Raw genomic sequence first — 20,168 nt, forward strand, 5'->3', positions numbered from 1 at the left:
GTTTTAAGTCGTAAAAGCATTATTTGAGTTGCGAATAATACGTTTCTGTATTTTGATGTAAAATGTGTATCGAATTAACGTTCCGTTTATCACCCGCTTACAAGTTACAACAGTTTTATCAAATGTCATCAAACTTGAGCTGTCAATACGATAGACATAAAAATAATTTTTATTTGGATTTCAAACGCGACGATTTTCAATGGTGATATTCTAAAAAGTTTACAATTAATATATCTTGTGAATTTTATTATACAACAATTTACAAGTTATTAATCTGTTAATAGTTCAATAATAATTAAAACCATGACGGAAGTTCAGTTACAAGAGTTTAAACTTGAACCAGATTCAGAACTTCGGTTTGAAGTCGAATCAAAGAACGAAAAAGTTGTTTTAGAGGTTTGTAAAAAAAACTCATATTGCAGATTTATCGTAACATTACCACTATCGTGCAATTTAACGCATAAATAATTTTTATTATGCTTTTTAGGTTAAGAGTGGTTACGCTGAGTTGTTTGGCACAGAGCTGGTTAAAGGTAAACCATATGAGTTCCACACGGGAGCCAAGGTAGCAGTGTTCACGTGGCACGGCTGTACGGTAGAACTACGCGGTCGCACGGAAGTCAGCTATGTGGCGAAGGAAACACCAATGGTAATACATAATTTTGTCTACAATCATGAGTATGTTGATAGCTGCAACTATAATATTTTCTTCGAAAACCTTACAATTGAATTGTAACTGCTTGGTGTATGAATGAATGATTAAAAAAAAATATATGGCTATGTGTATTAATATAGACGTAAGTGACATCATATTGTTTTGTACACATATGTTTGTACTTTACAGGTGGTATACCTCAATGTACACGCTGCATTAGAGCAGCAGAGAGTTGCGGCAGAACAGGAAAACACTCGGGGCCCAGTTACTATGGTGGTTGGGCCGGGTGATGTCGGCAAGTCCACGCTGACCAGGATCCTGCTAAACTATGCTGTGAGAATGGGGCGTAGGCCTATATATGTGGATCTTGACGTGGGACAGGGGCATATTAGTGTCCCAGGAACCATTGGTTAGTAGATTAAGGTCATTTTCAATATGAAATTAAATTGAATAGAATTTTGTTGGTTTTTTTCACTATAATGGATGTGGATTTGCAATTTGGAATGCAAAGCAATAATTATATATGAATTTTTTGCTGTGTTTGTGTGTGTATTGTTGTAACTTATATTGTGTTTGTAATGTAAGTTGGCTTTACAAAACCAAATTTGTCTTTAATAATGCACTAACATGTCTCTCAATTAAAAATTAAAATAGATTACTTTGCATAACTTTCTAAATTGTTTGAATACCATGGTTTATTTTACATTTTTTTTTCAACTTTTCCAGGTGCACTTCTAGTAGAGCGGCCAGCGTCCATAGAGGAGGGGTTCAGCCAGCAAGCACCTCTGGTGTACCACTTTGGTCACAAGTCCCCTGATGAAAATTTAGAACTATATAATACAATTGTGTCTCGACTTGCTGAGGTTATCGCTGAGAGGTGCGAGAATAATAAGAAAGGTAAATTTTAAATTTTTCATGTTGGTTTTTATTAGGGCTCAAGTTAGTGAAGTTTTTGTTAAACTTCATACTCTAAATCTGCAATATGATACTCCTTTTCTTTAAAATTCCATTCAAATTTCAATCAGCTTTTTGAATTAGATTGTACATATGATGTTGTTGCTTCTATTAAACACAATTTAACCCATTGAGCCCCAAGCAGCTCGATCGGTCCCAGACACAATATTCTATTGTGTCTGTGGTTCCGGGGCCTGAGTTATTAAAAAACAGTTATATTTTAACTCCGAAAACAAATTTAAACAATATTTCTTTATTGTCTCCAGCATCAACATCAGGCGTAATAATTAACACATGTGGATGGGTGAAAGGCGCCGGTTATAAAGTGTTGACGCACGCCGCTCAGGCATTTGAGGTATGTTGAAGGCGTATTTCTTGAATTGATATCAGTTGGTGTACAAAAAGCAAATATACTCACAATTACGCAAAAAAAAACTGTCCGAAGCAAAACTCTGCATATGCATGTAGTAGGCAGACTTTTACTTATGTGAAATACAATAGACTTTGAACATTACTGCCTGCAAATAAGGTGTTAATTTCAATAATTATTGCCACTCGAGACATTTTTTAAACTTAACCCATTGAGCCCCAAGCGGCCCGATCGGTCCACGACACATCTATTGTGTCTGTGGTTCCGGGGCCTGAGTTATTAATAATATAACATTAGTAAAACACAAAATGGATAAGAAGTTAATATTTGCATGATTTACTTTCAGGTGGATGTGATATTAGTATTAGATAACGAAAGGCTGTACAATGAATTGAAACGTGACATGCCAAAGTTTGTGAAAGTTGTGTACTTGCCCAAAAGTGGAGGGGTATGTTTAAATTTATTTACATAGTGAACTTAAGTTTAATATGAATTTCTGTTTTATTTGTATGACAAGATAATATATTCAGTTAAATATCAAAAATATTATGTAATGTATTATGTTAGAAATGAAACCCGTTTTCCTTGGTCACGACATCACGGGTGGACCGATTTCGATAAATCTTTTTTATAATATTCCTTGAAGTACAAGGATGGTTCTTATGGAAAGCCGGGGCGGACCGCTAGTGTAAAATAAAAATTTAAAGTAATTCAGAAATGGTTATGGTTATAGTCTTAATAAATGATTGATAAATATGCAAATAATGCTGGTGAATTTCCTAACTTGACTCTAATATAAGAAATATGAAAATTCAGGTTGTAGAACGGTCGATATCGCAACGCGCCGAGTTACGGGACGCGCGAATCCGCGAATATTTCTATGGAAAGAGGACTCCATACTACCCGCATTCGTTTGACGTTAAGTTCACAGATCTTAAAATATATAAGGTAAGATTTTGATTATGATGTTAGTTTATCATTTATGTATATATTATTGTATGTACAATAAATGTAAAGAAAAGTGAAATCTTTTAGGGAAGCGCGTGAAAGGAAGCGAAATTCGTGCATGTGTTCGTACGTGCACGCATTTCAAGCAACAAACGAGCGAGATTGTGGTAAAACTCTTCTCTATCGACAAAAAATAGTTGTCTGTAAAGTCGGTTTACTGACGATAGTTGAACGTGACAACGATAATTGTGCTTCTTTGTCGCACATTCCGCGCTCTCGCTTGCACTTCAAGCCTTAACATGGAACGCCTCAGAGCGAGGTAACGCCGCATGAGTCATGTTTTTTCGTGCGTGCAGCCGGCTCTATCGAATTATAAGACACTAGATTTCCGCCCGCGGCTTCGCCCGCGTTTGCAAAGGAAAACCCGCATAGTTCCCGTTCCCGTGGGATTTCCGGGATAAAAACTATCCTATGTGTTAATCCAAGTTACCCTCTATATGTGTGCTAAATTTCATTGTAATCGGTTCAGTAGTTTCTACGTGAAAGAGTAACAAACATCCATACATCCATACAAACTTTCGCATTTATAATATTAGTAGGATTGTCACGTCAAAAACATGTACAGTACTCCAAAAGTGATAATGCGCATAGAAATCTTCGTCTCAGTTCGGTAACTGTCATATTCCCGGAGCGTCCGAAGACGATATGTATATAGAGTGGTTAGATGCATTTTCTTCATGCATAATTTAGTAAAATTTGTTTAGTCAAATGAAATACATTTTGGAAATACGACAATTGGCGAAGATTTGCATGCGCATTATTAATTTTGGAGTACTGTAAGTGAGGTGATGGTGCAGGTGGGCGCGCCGTCGCTGCCCGACTCGTGCATGCCGCTGGGCATGCGCGCGGCGGAGGCGCTGACGGCGCTGGTGGCGGTGTGGGCGGGGCCTGCGCTGGCGCACCGCCTGCTCGCCGTCTCCTTCGCGGCCGCGCCCGACGATCTGGCGCTGCACGCTAACCTCGCGGGCTTCGTGTGCGTGTGAGTATCACTGCAATCACTGTTTGTTTGTGTGTCCGTTTCCACACTCTTCTATTTCATTATTCCTTTCGTCGATTATTTGCCAACCCTTAAAAACTAGCAATGTGTCTGCAGAATATTTCAAACGCTTCAAACGAACCACGATTTGCCCGCACTAATTTAAAAATGTGTATATGTCTGTTGTTTTTTTTTTCGTTTGCAAAATATAATATACTACTAAACAGTTAATGCTTATTATTTTTTCAAAATTCCAGGACTGCAGTGGACACAGAGCGACAAACTCTCACAATTCTGTCGCCGCAGCCGCGACCCCTCCCAAACACTATTTTGTTACTCTCAGAACTACAGTATATGGACAACCACTAGACCGTTTATGATAAAACTTTGTTACGAGTCATTTTACAAATGAACATAATGTATTTAACCGAATCGCCCGGTTTCTATGTCATATATTTTTACTTATTATAATATTATCATTGAAAAAAAAATGATATTATTAATGTAAAAATATTTTTTTTTTATTATAGAAACCGGATATGTAAGATCGATTTCAATGGTCGATAGATTTTTTGGCTCCTTTATAAGGAAATGACTGAATAAATCTTTTGAATGTTTCCAACTACCCTCATAAAATATTTATTACCATGGTAATATACATGTTGAATGTAATAGCCAAGTAATGAAATAATATTTATAAATTTGTACATATTATTTATAAGGATTAAAATAAAAGATGAAAATAAAATATATTCGTTTTATTTATAATTACATAGTGACTAGAAAAATAACATACTATGTATAAAGAAAAGGAAAGAAAACATCTTCACAACTCAAGAGGTAGATAACTACAGATAAACAAATTAATTATTATTCATATTTTAATATAATAATTATATTACATCTTAAAAGGCACAATTTCGTTAAAATTTCTAATAATATTAAAATATTAGGTCTTTTTATTATATAATATCATATTTCAAATAACAACTAACGGCCTTACTAATAAAAAGTTAAACAATGGATAAATTTCTACCATTTTCTACCATAGCTGTGTCCTGCTCTTGCTCACATGAAACATCAATCATAGAAACAAGACAGGTTATTGCAATAACTTATACATTTGCATAGCAAATGGGTAACATTTTATTAGTAAGACCGTGAGTATTTACGTTATTTAGCAGGAATTTAAACGAAAAACGACGTGTGGCACTCGGGGACTGCCGCGGTAAAGCTATTGCATGCTATGCCTTCAAGCCACACCTCCGCCCGTCGGTGTGGGGGAGCGTGAGGTTTTTTCGTTACGGAATTTCTCGATTCGGTCCCCGCGCTCAAGGCTCGCGATAGAAGCTATGCAATAGCTTAAAAACTATTTAGTGAGTTCTCAGATAGGTCAGATTTATTCAATGTTGAATAGGACCAATATCTTGTGTATTTGAGTTTTATAATAATTGCTGAGGCACAATATTATGTGTAGATTTCCTATGAATCTTAAATAATAAATGATGCCTGAAAACAAGACGTAATTGAGCCGAATCATAATTTAATTCATATAATACTAATTAAATTTAACTTGATATTCATTTCATATCAATACTTTTATAGTTATTTTCCAAATCAAATCTGTTTTAAGGCCGATTTTTCAATCCTTGGTTAAAATTTATCCGTTCAGTAAAGTATTACACGAACATTTTAAAATGTCACCTGTAAACTACATTTTCACGGACAATAAGAATACATTTTTGAAATGGTAGTTTAATACGTTATTCGAAGATTAAGTTTTAACCAAGGATTGAAAAATCAGCCCTAAAGAAACAGCATTCTATGCCCACTTTCAAAAATAACAAGAACCAATGTTCGTTCGTTCGTTCGAATGTATATACGTGTCGTATATACAATATCCCTTTTTCAAGGTGCATAAAACAAACACAATTCTCATATTCAATTAATTTCTGATTCACATAACATAAAAGTTAAAAAAATAACGAAATCCACATTGCATAGATAATTTCATCAGTTCTGTTGTCTATTCTCATTGGACCTAACTCTATTATCTACGGCTACATCTTTCAAGTGACATTGAGCAAATTTAATGGCGACCCGCATCGCGTCTTGCACCATCTGTTCACAGTTTATAAGGCTGACCTGAAAATAAAATGAAACTTAATTAGGTAATTCTTTATTTTTCATTTATATAGCACTAGCTGCGCCCCGCTGTTTCACCCGCGTGGTTCTGTTGCTATTGATCTTAGCGTGATGATCTATAGCCTATAGCCTTCCTCGATAAATGGGCTAACTAAAACCGAAAGAATTTTTTAAAACGGACCATAAGTATCCGAGATTAGCGCGTTCAAACAAACAAACTCTTCAGCTTTATAATATTAGTATAGATTTATAACCTATCGCTACGTACAAACACACTACAGATTTTTTTATAAATAAGTTGTATATTTACACAATTATTTCTCTATAATTAATATTAATTGTATTTTATTTCTCTACCAAAGATTGTAGTCAAAGCCTTGATAATTTAGTTGCATCGCTGAAATGTCATTTCAGACAGATTTTGCAAACATTATAACATACTAGCTGCTCCGCGCGGTTTCGCCCCCGTGGCGCAACTCCTGTTGGTCGTAGCGTGATTATATATAGCCTATAACCTTCCTCGATAAATGGGCTATCTAACACCGAAAGAATTTTTCAAATCGGACCAGTAGTTTCCGAGATTAGCGCGTTCAAACAAACAAACTCTTCAGCTTTATAATATTAGTATAGATTTTTATTACAAATTCATTAAATAGCATTAAATAATGTAAAAATAACAAAAACAGTACAATAGACTTACTTTAGTAGCGTTCATTTGAGCTTTTGTATCCAGCCCCTCATGTGGAGCGATCTCTGCTTGGAAAATTGGCAATATGCAGCTCAGCCACTTCTGCGCTGTGAAGTTTTTGTTCACCAGCTCCTAGATGGATTATTGTTAGACTATCATCAACAATCAACAATCTACAGTACTCCAAAAGTGATAATGCGCATAGAAATCTTCACAGTTCGGTAACTGTCATATTCCCGGAGCGTCGGAAGACGATATGTATATAGAGTAGTTAAATGCATTTTCTTCATGCATAATTTAGTAAAATTTGTTTAGTCAAATGAAATACATTTTGGAAATTGGGACAATTAGCGGTGATTTGCATGCGCATTATTAATTTTGGAGTACTGTATACATATAATAAATCTGTATAAGGGTTAATTCTGTACATTGAAAAAATTGAAAAAATAAATAGCAGGGGGTGTTACTGGATCGCTACCAAACCCAAATATGTGATTAAAAATATTTTGTCTGTCTGTCTGTCTGTATGTGAAGGCATCACGTAAAAACTAACGGTTTGATTTCGATGAAACTTGGTATAATTTATACCTTACTAGCTTTCCGCCCGTGGCTTCGCCCGCGTTTTCAAAGAAAAACCTGTTCCCGTAGGATTTCCGGGATAAAACCTATCCTATGTCCTTTCTCGGGTATCAAAATATCTCTATACCAAATTTCATGCAAATTGGTTCAGTAGTTAAGGCGTGATTGAGTAACAGACAGACAGAGTTACTTTCGCATTTATAATATTAGTATGGATTAACCTGGGCATAAAATAGGATACTTTTTATTGCAGAAAAATATGTAGAAAAAAAATAAATCTTAATTTTTCCGCGCGAACGGAGTCGCGGGCGGAAGCTAGTTTTCAATAAAATTCAACACAGTAGAATACTAAACATATTACAAGACAAAAAAAGTATTGGTAGCATCACTATTTACAACTGAAGAACTGAATTAATGTTGAGTTTTTTGCCGTTGAATTTGTTTCTGCCCATTTTTATGTAATAACTGTTAAAATTATCATAATTAAACACAGAAAACTGTTATTTTTAGAAAATAAAACCTATGCAGAGATCTGGCAAGTTGGTAGTGATAAATATAAGTTAGTTTAGTATTGAAGACAATAACTACCTGCGGCACTCTAGCTACAGCGACGATCACGCCTCCCGCGCACCCCAACAACATCGCAGGCAGCTCCCCCGTGACGTCATCACCTCCCCCCACCCCTGTGACGTCATTCGTACCGCCATCTTGAATCTTGGCTATGGTGACGTTACTGCGTCCGGGCGCACGTGTGTGCATTACATCTTGTGTCGCATCTATGGAGTGTGTAAGTGTGTGTGCGGTGACGTCACTGCGTGCGCGCGTAACATCCGCGCGATCTTGTATTTTGTGCGTCTCTGTGTGTGTGATGACGTCACCACGTGTACTTGTGCGTGTGTGTGCGAGCGCATGCGCAGCGGAGTGCGGTTGCATCAAATAGGAGCAGCGCAAGAAATGGACAACGAACCGACGGCCCTCGCGGACTGCTTCTTGGCACGCTTCGACTATTTCTGTTTCAGCCATTGCTCTGGAAATTGTGTTGTTTGTGTTTGAGATACGTTTTGTTGGAAATAAGCGAATAAGTAAGCTGCTTTTGATAATATTTTTTTATATAGTAAGTAGTATTACTGTATGAAAAAAATATGTGACAAAATGACTGTAAATACATAATTGCTATTATCATAAAACCTATGTTTTAAATATTAAAGTTTATATTCCAAAAACACTGGCTTTTAAATAATAAAAGAATAGCAGACATCATATACAATTTAAGTCCACTATTTACTATGATCGGATACCTATCATTTCGCACAAAGTATATTAGAAAAAAAAAAAACAAAAATCAAAGTATATTTTCTACGTCAAAAATTTTTTAAATTAAAATCAATTCCACTTTTATATCGAAACTTACTGCATAGCCCCATCGTTCTTACTGCCAGCCCTCTTCACCAGGGTGTCCATCAACTTCAGGCACTCCGCGTACTCCCCGCAGGGTGCTCCGCCCCCGCACAGGGCCACCAGCTGCTGCTTTATACTGTTCACTTCCTGTTTAACTTGCTCAGGGTCCGCTAGTTCCGCTACTTGAGCGAGTTTCTGCGCGCGGCAGAATAGCTCGCGAGTCTGGATGTGGTACAAAAATTATAAAAATGTTGCACAAATTAGTACCTAATTATTAGTAGGTATTTTATTAGTAGGTAAGTACATAGTAGGTACCTATGTAATTTACAATGTGATTTTATGTGATAACTGATAAGCATATCATATTATGTAAACGATTATGATAGCATAACGAATTATAGGGAAAATCGGGAAGGTAAAAACAGTAGAGAAAATTAAATTTAGTTAATTTTTAACTACGTTAAATTAAAAAAAATCAGTATAGACCACAGAGCAATAGTACTGGTATAAAAAAAATGTTTTTTACCAACCACAACTGCCAAAGACCACTACAAATATGCCAATGACGTCTTGTCTACCACTTTTTGATAGACAATTGATTATAGGCATATTTATTTATAAAGCTTAGCGCCCGCGGCTTCGCCCACTTTGTCAAAAACCTAATAAATTATCTACTAAAACCTTCCTCTTGAATCACTCTATCTATTAAAAAAAACAAAATCCGTTGCGTAGTTTTAAAGATTTAAGCATACAAAAGGACATAGGGACAGAGAAAGCGACTTTGTTTATGATATTTGATAAGAATACGTCTCGTCGTAATTAGATCGGTTAATGTCGAGCTTCGCGGTCTTCTCTACAAATAATAAAAAAAAAAATACATAATTTACCTGCGCTGCGCGTGCGCCGGTAAGTGCGTGCAATGTGGGCGTGTGCGTGGCCGCGCCCTTTACACTGCACACGCATATTTCTTGTAAATCTCGTATAGAACGCACATGTGTGCCGCAACATAACTCCCTGCACACGCAATAAAACGTGTGGAATTAATTTCTATTTTACTTCAATAAAGAGGAAAATATTTCTATTTTAACAATTAAAATCACACAGAGCGAAAGCAAGCAGGTAACATAAAATATAACAATTAATTAAAAATAAACATATTATTACATTTCCTGCAGAAAATTACCGAATTCATGAATATAGAGTTACTAATATGCGTAAGTAAAAAACAAAATTATGATAAAACTTAATATATTTCAACTCACTTAGACAGCAAGGGTAGCGAGCAAGATACCAATCTCAATCCAGTCTCGGGATAAGTCTCTCCAGGGACAGTTATCACAGAATCCTCGCAGGACAACTGCGTGCTGTCTATTACTCGCGTATCTACTGTTGCGTCCGATTTAATGGCGTTTCTGAAATATATCATTCATTTCTTAAAGTTTAAATTAAAGGAAATGTTGGTTACAACTTAACTATAACCATGCTAAGATGAGAACTTATAGTTGAATAACACTATGGTTTTCTTTGTAGAATTTCGCCACAAAAAATTAAAAAAATAATTTAAGAATTACATCATTTTTTTCGTTATTATTATGTGGATATCTGCTGAATAGTATAAAAATAGGAGTTGAATATTAGCTGAACAGTTTAAAAAAATGACATTTTTAATAATACGTTTGATGCTGATCATGTATTTATTTATTTATTTATTCAATTTAATACACACAACAGGCCACGATCTTGCCGGGTCCATAGGCGCCACATAAATTTTACGAGCAGATCGCAGCCCAACAAAATGTGTACAATTACAATACTAAAATGAGATACAGTTTAAAGTTATCTAAAGCGTATTACAATAAATTCATATTTAAAAATTCGATAATTCAATATTACATGTATGAACATGTATTCGTGATAAAATAATTAATTTAAGTGAACTATTGTTTTTATGAGTAATAAAGTCTTTAAACCTAATTAAAAAAACTCACCGAATCAATTCCTGCGCTTCCAACACAACAGCTTGCGACAGTTTCTCCCCATACACAACCAAACTCAAACTGAATCCCACATCACTAACACTAGACCCCACTTGTCCTATCACACTATCGGGAAGCACTTGCCTCATAGCCGCATTCAACAAATGAACACCTGTATGATTCCTCATTATATTCAAACGTCTCTCACTATTCACTTCTAAAAACACTTCACTTGTATTATTCACATATTTATTTTCACTATCATGCAATTTAAAATGTCCCTTGTGAAACACGAAATCGCGTATTTTGAACACACTGTCCACTATTAATTGAATGTGTTTGTTGAATTTTATTACGCCTAAATCTGACACTTGTCCCCCGGCTTCTGTATAGAAATTTGTGCTTTCTGTTACTATGTAATACGGTCTATTTTCGCAGGGTTCGAGGAAATCCACCCATTCAATGTTCTCATTTAGAATGGCTACTACTTTCGTTTTTAGCGGTTCGAAAATCACTCTATTGTCTATCACATTAAAGTCGTATTTCGGTTGATCGTTAGTGCGTTTGACACCAGTTTTTAGGATAGTTTCAATCGCTTGATCGAATAAAATTCCTTGTTTCGTAGATTGTTCTTTGAATGCGGTTTTGTGTCTCGATTTGTGTTGCTGCAGAAGTTTCCAGAAGCCCTTCTTGTCTATTTCTAGATTGTTCAAAGTAGCGATTCGTTCAATGATTTCCTCTTGGAAGCCATGCGTGTCATAGAGTTTGAATACTAACTCTCCAGGTATTGTGTTTGATTTCAGCTTTTTCATGGTCTGCAATTTATCGAGAATAATAATAAGTTAGATGTGCAATTTATTAATACAACACTGACAAATTCGAAAAAAATAATTATTGGAATTTTATTATATCATAAATAGTTATATTTACCTCTTTAAGCTCCTTGTATCCTAGCGCAAATCCTGCCATCTCAACATCACTAAATTCCACCACCTCCGGGTACCGTTTCACCAGATCCTTCCACTTCTTAGCGAGGTTACTCCGCATTTTACTATAACTCTCTCTCTCATACTCTAAGATGAGTTTGGCATCTCTTTCCTTCATCATCAGCTCAGGGTACGTGTCCCCGAGGCTTTCCGCCACGTGGTTGTAGAGAATGGACAGTAGGTGTGGATTGTGGAACACGTCGGAACACATTTTGAATGTTTTGCGCATTATTTGTTTGAGGTTTAAACTGAAAAATAAGTATTAATGTTTTGAAGGTATCAACTCAAAATGCATGGATAAATTTATTTATATCGACCTCTAAATGATCCCTCTAAAATTCGCTTAAGTTATCGCTAAAAAATAGTACCAACTCAAGTTACTCCAACTAACATACCGAAAACCGGCAGAATTTTCTACCTTTTTTTGGATTTTTTTGTAATTTTTTTAAAATTTTAATATTGCAACTAATTATCCTTCGAACCTACCTGGTGGCCGGAAAGGCTCCATCAGCCAGACACACGCTGATCATCCTCGCGTGGTCAGCTAGTCTGCGATACTGCTGGTCCAGTACAGCATCAGAGCCGTAGTTGCCACCGTATGGGGACACATTCTTACTGTTCTACACACACTTTGAGTTTATTTGTTATGAAAGAAGTAAAGCGAAAGACAGGTTAGTATTAAAGGAAAGATTGAGGTATTTTTTTTATAAACTGACTACTACTACTCTTATCGACAATGGATTACTGTTGAGTTTATTAAGGGTTTTCATTAAAAAGAGTTCATCATCAACATTATTTTCACAAGCATTATTTGAACGGAATTAAAGCTTTTTAAAGGTAAACCAAATTATTACATTACAACTGCTACGGTGCTACCTAAGTGAACGTCACAAAAAAATCGGTTCAGCCGATTTGGAAATATAGAATACAAATGGACAGTTTACATTTCAATATAACATTCCGTAGCATTAAAATAAGTGTAACCCTGATTTTTCACCTATCCATACATACGTACCTTCTCAATACCCGCTATGATTGGTCGGAACAGGTCTGTATCGTAGTTACTAGGGACCCCTTGTAGCAACGCAGCTACTCTTTCTAAACCCATGCCCGTGTCTACGTGCTGACGTCGCAAGCTCTTTATTGAGCCATCTGTGTCCCTAGAGGTTTTTTTTATTAGTTTCTTATAATTTAAGCGTTTTTGGTGAATGATTTGTGTAAAATAAACGGTTTTGTTAAATTATTTGTTGTCAATAGTTTTTTTTTATAACTATGAAAAAAAAAACTAAATGGTCATAATCCTGAACATGGCCTGGCCAATGAATGATGGTAATGTCTGAATAAATAGATGCGTAAAATAAATAAATACATACTAAATTATGTTAGAACGAACCTCTAATAGTTTCATTACTAACAGTAATATTTCAATAGACTAGCTTCCGCCCGCGACTCCGTCCGCGCGGATGTCGGTCTTCGCGTGGATGGTTTATTTCTCCATTTTGAGTAACTCTGACAATGACATCTTATAAATATCTATTGGACCCAAATACGGCTAGGCCAAGGCTAGGCCTATAATAATACGCAACGTGTGTTCGCAGTTCTACAGAACAATGTCTATGGATAAAACTGAAAAATTAAGATTAATTTTTTTCTCCGTATTTTTCCAGGATAAAAAGTATCCTATTTTACGGCCAGGATAATAAGGTATAATTATACCAAGTTTCATCGAAATCGAACCGTTAGTTTTCACGTGATGCCTTCACATACAGACAGACAGACAGACAGACAGAAAAAAATTTTTTTAATCACATATTTGGGTTTGGTATCGATGCAGTAACACCCCCTGGTATTTATTTTTTCAATATTTTCAATGTACAGAATTGACCCTTCTACAGATTTATTATATGTATAGATAAAAAAATACTTTAAATTCCCTTTATAAAAATGTTAGTCTACAAATCACGCTCTTATCAAATAATGCTACGGTTTAAATATTACTATAAACTTTTGATAACATTTATTTTTACTTATTTATTATTTGTTCAATGTGGACAATTAGAAAATAATTATACAAAAGGTGAGTATTGTAACAAATTGGTGTAAATTTCCTAATTTGCTTATTTTGTTGTTTTTAAACTGTGTACTGTTTTAGAGTCGTTAAACAAATATTATAATCTTGACTGCGCGGACGCAGAATTAATAAGGCCAAATGGAATACATGTTAGTAATCGATTTTGTAAAAAGCTTTGCCAAAATTACAATGGCTGGAAACATGGAATAAAGTTGAACTATGAATGGTGTTTATGTTATGACTCTATATGAAAATAAATAATGATTAATAATAATTGTTTATTTTTTTTATTTGAGCCTAATCATAATTGAAATTCTTTATAATTTTATGTTATCATTATGAATAACAATGAGATAAACAATGGGCTAAAAAACGTTATCACGAAAACTCTGCCCAGTGCAAAGTTTTGTAAAATCACCTTTAAATCAACTGAACAAGATTTGGTAATTTTACGTTAGTTTTTGCACGATATTGTGTATCTAATTATTTATAATTCTAAGTCAAAAATACAAGTCAGAAAACGCAATTTAAAATTTTCGCATAAAACCATTTTCTACAAATATCATATATTCATATTATAAATACCTATTGCACTGTATAAACACGATATTCCAGATCTCCGTGAGTGATCCATCTGGGTGTACATAATGTATCTCCGTGCACGGCCCGCACGGTCCGCTCGCGCCCATCTCCCAGAAATTGTCTTTTGCCCCACAGTCTTTTAAACGGCTTGATGGCACACTGAAATAAATACATGTTAGCGCGTTTAATTTAAAGATAAAATTATATTTTAAAAGTTAATCAATTGATTAACTTCATTAATTATTTTAACAATAACCAATTGGATAAAAGTATTAACAATCATTTAATTATCGAGTAATAATAATATTTCATGTCGTATTCAAAATAACGATCAAAACAACACAAATAACACCTGCGCTGACTCACACTGTCACAACACTCGAATAGTTGTTTTGATCGTACTATAAATAACGGTCGTCTGCAGTTGCAAGTCATTCTTGTACCGACTTTGGTCGAGTGAAGATGTCTAAGAAATATTATATCAGTATTTCAATAAGTAATACAACCACGCTCTAACATCAGAAGCAGAAGATGAACCAGCCCTCACTCGGAATCCTGGCAGGCTGGCACAAATTCTTCCATCATACTACGTGAAATTGTGCAACTGTCACTGTCACCATCATAATAGTATGTGACTGTGGACTTCGAATTCCTTCAAGTTAAAACAAGGATGAAGGAACTCGCACAATGTGTGTTTTCTTGTGTGAAGTAAATGTTTGTGGTGTGGAATATTGTAACGGTAATGTAGTTCATCAATATTATAATGTGATGTGCAATCCGGGCGGTTGTCCAGGATATTTGAGCTTTTAATTATTGTGGTAAGCAAACGACGTGTTATGTCACAAATAATAAGTTTTTGATCCCAGGGAATTTGAATCCAATGTGGTGCCTTCGATTTCCCTTGGCGCCCAGTATAAGCTATTGTGTTGGTAAATTTTTATTTTTCTGTATTTTGACGATTGAAAAACGCTTCTAAGCGAAGTCCAGTTGAATAAGTCAATATTTGAGTTTGAGTTCATCATGTGGATGTGACTGGTGTTCTATAAGGTCAGTTTGGCCGAGCGGTTATGTTTGTGTTAATACATTGTTTTGACACCACGAGATAAATTACCGTACTTATTTCAAATGAACGTACGAAGACGTTATAACTTGTGTTTTAACTTTTAATAATTATGTTCCAGGACTTATGGTTATCACTTGAGAGATAAGATACAGAAGCCGCTGTTCGCAGCTATCAGAATCGATAAGCTATGGAATCCTATGAACAAATATTATTAAATCACAATAATACTAGACAATGATTGCTATGAAGCGAAAAGTACAAGAAATTGCTAGACTACTATTGTATCCTATGTATGTGTAAGAATAGTACTGAAGCCAAATTTAGATGACCGTGTTAGCGGTAACTAATTATAATAATCGACTGCCACTTGTCTGTACGGGTCTTCTGTGACTTAGTCTGACAACTGGGTAGATAATCATACAATCGAATGCCACTTGTCTGTACGGGTCTTCTGTGACTTAGTCTGACAACTGGGCAGATAATAATACAATCGAATGCCACTTGTCTGTACGGGTCTTCTGTGACTTAGTCTGACAACTGGGCAGATAATAATACAATCGAATGCCACTTGTCTGTACGGGTCTTCTGTGACTTAGTCTTACAACTGGGCAGATAATAATACAATCGAATGCCATTTGTCTGCACGGGTTGTTACAACCGGGCGGGGAAACAATAATAACCTTATTGTCACTTGTCTGACAACTGGACAAAGAAACAAATAATTTGAATACTTAAAACAAGTCTGAATGTCACCAGCGCGAACTATTCATTTTCTATATTCATTCCAACAAGTGTGAATTATATCATTGATATTTTGAGTTTTGAATTAACGCTCAGAGCACGAGCTTCTTTCAGAATGGCCGTGTTAGCGCGTTTAATTTAAAGATAAAATTATATTTTAAAAGTTAATCAATTGATTAACTTCATTAATTATTTTAACAATAACCAATTGGATAAAAGTATTAACAATCATTTAATTATCGAGTAATAATAATATTTCATGTCGTATTCAAAATAACGATCAAAACAACACAAATAACACCTGCGCTGACTCACACTGTCACAACACTCGAATAGTTGTTTTGATCGTACTATAAATAACGGTCGTCTGCAGTTGCAAGTCATTCTTGTACCGACTTTGGTCGAGTGAAGATGTCTAAGAAATATTATATCAGTATTTCAATAAGTAATACAACCACGCTCTAACATACATATTTTTAGTTAGATAGTCATTTTGTAAAAAAACTAACTCTTTTTACTCTTTTCAAAATATAGATTGAGATGTACATTATTATTTTCAAAATTCCCAGATTTGATGAACACATTTGAATTGATTTTTCATTGCATTATTTATTGTATTAACTTCCATTATTTATCTACTAGTTAACTTCCTACTATCTATAACATATGTATTTAACCAAGAAGCGCAACTCAGGGTCCCAAGACTAACATTTTTATAAAAAGCCTATCTTCTAAAAAAATTAAAGTCATATCTTCTCGATTTTCAAAAACATCAACAAGAAAATATTTAGCATCCCCAATAATGTTCCTATTTGTTTATTTATTATTTAAGTATTTATCCAATAATCTCTTTATTACTCTAAAAGCTAATGTGTAAATTTTATTTATTCCCTAAGTATAATTATTTTCAAGTATACATTATATTATTAAAATCCTACTAATATTATAAATGCAAAAGTTTGTATGGATGTTTGTTACTCTTTCACGTAAAAACTACTGAACCGATTACAATGAAATTTAGCACACATATAGAGGGTAACTTGGATTAACACATAGGATAGTTTTTATCCCGGAAATCCCACGGGAACGGGAACTATGCGGGTTTTCCTTTGCAAACGCGAACGAAGCCGCGGGCGGAAATCTAGTAGATATATATTTAGATTTTATTTTTTAATAACCTTATGCAGTTTTGAGCAAAAAAATACATCCACTGTCAGCAAGGCATCCTAAGGCAACCACTGAAAATTAGTGTTTTGCACTGAGTGGCAGGCCTTTTGTGGCATACATATATATATTTAAGTTAGATTTAAGTTTTTTGTTTTATTTTATTTGTATCTTTTATGTATCCATAATAAACGTATTTCATTTCATTCATTTCATTTCATTTCAAGACACAAGTATATCACTTAGTTTGGGACCCACAGTCGTACATTAATTGTAAAACATGTAGCTCGGAAAAATATACAGCTTATGTGTTATGTGTGGTGATATATTTAACTCACAGGTTTTTCTTTTAAATAAACTAAATTTAAGATTTTCTATACCATTTTATAAGAGAAGAGAAAAATATTAAATTACCCAATTTCTTTCCATATGTCCCTACATTCTCTATCTTCAATGAGGCCAATAGTGACATCTCCACCAAAGTAAGTGACAAGTAAGTCTTCAGGTTTTAATCTGTATGGACCCAGGAGCAAATCCCAAGCCATTTTGCAAGCTTCTTTCTAAAAACAGATAATATAAAAAGTAATAATAGCTCATTATATATCTATACTAATATTATAAAGCTGAAGCTTAGTATTTTTGTTAGACAATAAGTCTACCCCCCATAACCTTTTGGTCCACTACATACGGGACACCCTGTATATCATCTCGCTAAGACCAACAGGAGCGGAGCACTGTGGGTAAAACCGCGGAGCACAGCTAGTCATATAATATGTTGCTGGCAACTAGTTTAAGCAATTTTTTTTTATTAATATTGTAAACTAAAGAGCACCTTTTTAAATAGACAATATGCTCTTTATTAAACAGTTGATATAGCTAGTTAGCTGCAATATACATAACATAAGAATAAATTCTAAAACTTATTACTACAAGTTATTAAAAAAATGAGCAAATCTTTGAAAAAAAAAAACAGTTTAAATATCAATGAGAAATGGAAAGCGCCAAGTTTTTGTCAGTTTTGTGGTAAATATTGTTGTTGTAATATATTGTATTCACAATAAAATATGTTTACCTTATAATAATCACCGAAAGACCAGTTTCCAAGCATTTCAAAGAATGTATGATGGTGTCCATCTAAACCAACGAGGTCCAGGTCATTATGTTTCCCTCCCACTCTGATACACTTCTGTGAATTCACCACTCGAGGAAACGGAGGGTCTACCATCCCGAGAAACACTCCTTTGAACTGAAATTAGAAAAACTTAGTTTGAGTGTAATTTCAAATGAATCTTTAGTAATGTTTATGCTAAAAAACAAAAATTATTTCAAATATACAGTATAATACAATATATGTATATTAAAGGCAAGACCAATTAGTGGAAGTTGATGTTACAAGATTCTGTACAATGTTTCTCATATAAAAAGGAAATTCCTTAAAAATATTAAGATAACTCATGAACTTATGTTCTTTCATTTATTATTAATAATAGTTTTAAAAATCTCACATGTCTACATATAAGAGGCCTGGTTAGGGGTTATAACGCCAAAAATTAAATTCTTTGGATATAGATCCCTAGGAAGTACACTATCTAGTATTATTGTGGTTGAGTTTCAACATTTTCTATATTGTTTTGTAAAAAGTTTGAGACTGTCAATAGATGTGGTTTACCTGATTCATGCCAGCATTAACAAATGGGACTGTAGGATCACACAGCGGCACAACTGAACTCGACTTTATATGTTTATGACCATGATTATTAACGAAATAATCAATAAATGTACTCCTTATAAACCCACTGGATGATTTCATCCGCAATTGAAAAGTTTTTTGAGTAAAGTTAGTTCGAACCGGTATTCGTAACATTTTATTTACAAATATTTTACTAAGTTTTATATATGATGATTTTTTTTATATATGTTCCTGAACTCCCACTTGTAGGTAACAGTGCCAATTATTGCATTTATTTTCGCTGCAACATTTTATTTTTATAATTTGTAGTTTGCACTCATTGAAAGTTCAATTCAAGGGCTCAGTACACTGACATTGACTTTGAAGTTTGACATTGACAATCGAGTTGACAATACTGCAGTAATCTGGGGCATAGGGCCCTGAGCATAGGTAGGGCCAAGAAGCTTACTTGGGTAGGGCATTCAAACCTATCTCCAATTACCTACTTGCTCTGTGGTCTGTGCATATATCTCATGATTGGGGAAGTACCTAAGGGAAGTACCATTGATGAGTGGTTTAAAATCCTTATTCGACCAGCCTAGATATACACATAATCACACACATTGTGTGATTAAGCCTTCAGCCCCCGGAATCACAGACACAATAGAAAATCTATTGTGATTTGTGTCGCGGTCTCATCGGGCCGCTGGGTGCTCAATGGGTTAAATTAATGTGTTTATCTTGGCTTAGAAAATGAATTGTTAAATACTTATCTTAGTTTATTTGTATTTTAAAAACGATGCACAGAAAAAGTTGTTGTGGCGCAAATGTCTGATGGGCGTTCGCTATTAATATTTAATAATAATTAGTATTCTGTACTTTGGATTGCATAATTATTTACGTAGTAAATAATACTTAATCCATGTGCATAACATTGGTTCGACGGCTTAGTTCGACGGTGAGTGACCGGTATTATTTTACGTTCATGAGATTTGATCTTCAGAATTTGATATTTATGCGTAAATTACCACAGTCCACAGAGCAAGTAATATAGTACTTAAAAGTTAAAACCAATGATTGCCAATGATACTAGCACAAAGTACTTTGCAGTACTTTGTCTTAAAGCACGTCTAAAGATAAAAT

General features: G+C 34.6%; 2 protein-coding genes across 3 annotated transcripts; one reads left to right on the plus strand and one right to left on the minus strand.

Moving 5' to 3' along the window:
• Positions 1–169: 169 nt before the first annotated feature.
• On the plus strand, positions 170–4,711 carry LOC123699471 (protein CLP1 homolog). 2 transcript variants are annotated; one of them, XM_045646412.1, is made up of 9 exons: positions 170–396; positions 488–649; positions 845–1,064; positions 1,382–1,552; positions 1,876–1,964; positions 2,326–2,427; positions 2,796–2,927; positions 3,785–3,966; positions 4,221–4,711. In XM_045646412.1, exons 1-9 carry the CDS (start codon positions 304–306, stop codon positions 4,330–4,332), a joined length of 1,263 nt encoding a protein of 420 aa, XP_045502368.1. In that variant the 5' UTR covers positions 170–303; the 3' UTR covers positions 4,333–4,711. The 2 variants fall into 2 exon arrangements, with proteins under 2 accessions (XP_045502368.1, XP_045502369.1); XM_045646413.1 differs by lacking the exon at positions 3,785–3,966.
• A 528-nt stretch (positions 4,712–5,239) lies between these two features.
• LOC123699472 (alanine--tRNA ligase, mitochondrial-like) lies at positions 5,240–19,391 on the minus strand. Its single transcript, XM_045646414.1, has 14 exons — positions 19,026–19,391; positions 18,429–18,602; positions 17,771–17,916; positions 14,392–14,547; positions 12,751–12,895; positions 12,222–12,355; positions 11,680–11,983; positions 10,762–11,564; positions 10,036–10,185; positions 9,661–9,787; positions 8,787–8,995; positions 7,964–8,402; positions 6,809–6,928; positions 5,240–6,108 (listed from the first exon to the last, which is right to left on the minus strand). Exons 1-14 carry the CDS (start codon positions 19,218–19,220, stop codon positions 5,977–5,979), a joined length of 3,234 nt encoding a protein of 1,077 aa, XP_045502370.1. The 5' UTR covers positions 19,221–19,391; the 3' UTR covers positions 5,240–5,976.
• Positions 19,392–20,168: the final 777 nt, after the last annotated feature.

This window comes from Colias croceus, chromosome 18 (assembly GCF_905220415.1).
Source record: "Colias croceus chromosome 18, ilColCroc2.1".
In the NCBI taxonomy this organism is placed as follows: Eukaryota; Metazoa; Arthropoda; class Insecta; order Lepidoptera; family Pieridae; genus Colias; species Colias croceus.

What these genes read in the sequence shown, in the direction of transcription:
- LOC123699471 (XM_045646412.1), top strand. Translation starts at nt 304, where the DNA reads ATGACGGAAGTTCAGTTACAAGAGTTTAAACTTGAACCAGATTCAGAA. An exon ending in ACGAAAAAGTTGTTTTAGAG is followed by an intron (nt 397 to 487) that starts GTTTGTAAAAAA and finishes TATGCTTTTTAG; the next exon opens with GTTAAGAGTGGTTACGCTGA. An exon ending in ACTTGCCCAAAAGTGGAGGG is followed by an intron (nt 2,428 to 2,795) that starts GTATGTTTAAAT and finishes ATGAAAATTCAG; the next exon opens with GTTGTAGAACGGTCGATATC.
- LOC123699472 (XM_045646414.1), bottom strand. Translation starts at nt 19,220, where the DNA reads ATGTTACGAATACCGGTTCGAACTAACTTTACTCAAAAAACTTTTCAA. An exon ending in TCATAGCGGGTATTGAGAAG is followed by an intron (nt 12,356 to 12,750) that starts GTACGTATGTAT and finishes AAGTGTGTGTAG; the next exon opens with AACAGTAAGAATGTGTCCCC. An exon ending in GATACAAGGAGCTTAAAGAG is followed by an intron (nt 11,565 to 11,679) that starts GTAAATATAACT and finishes GATAAATTGCAG; the next exon opens with ACCATGAAAAAGCTGAAATC.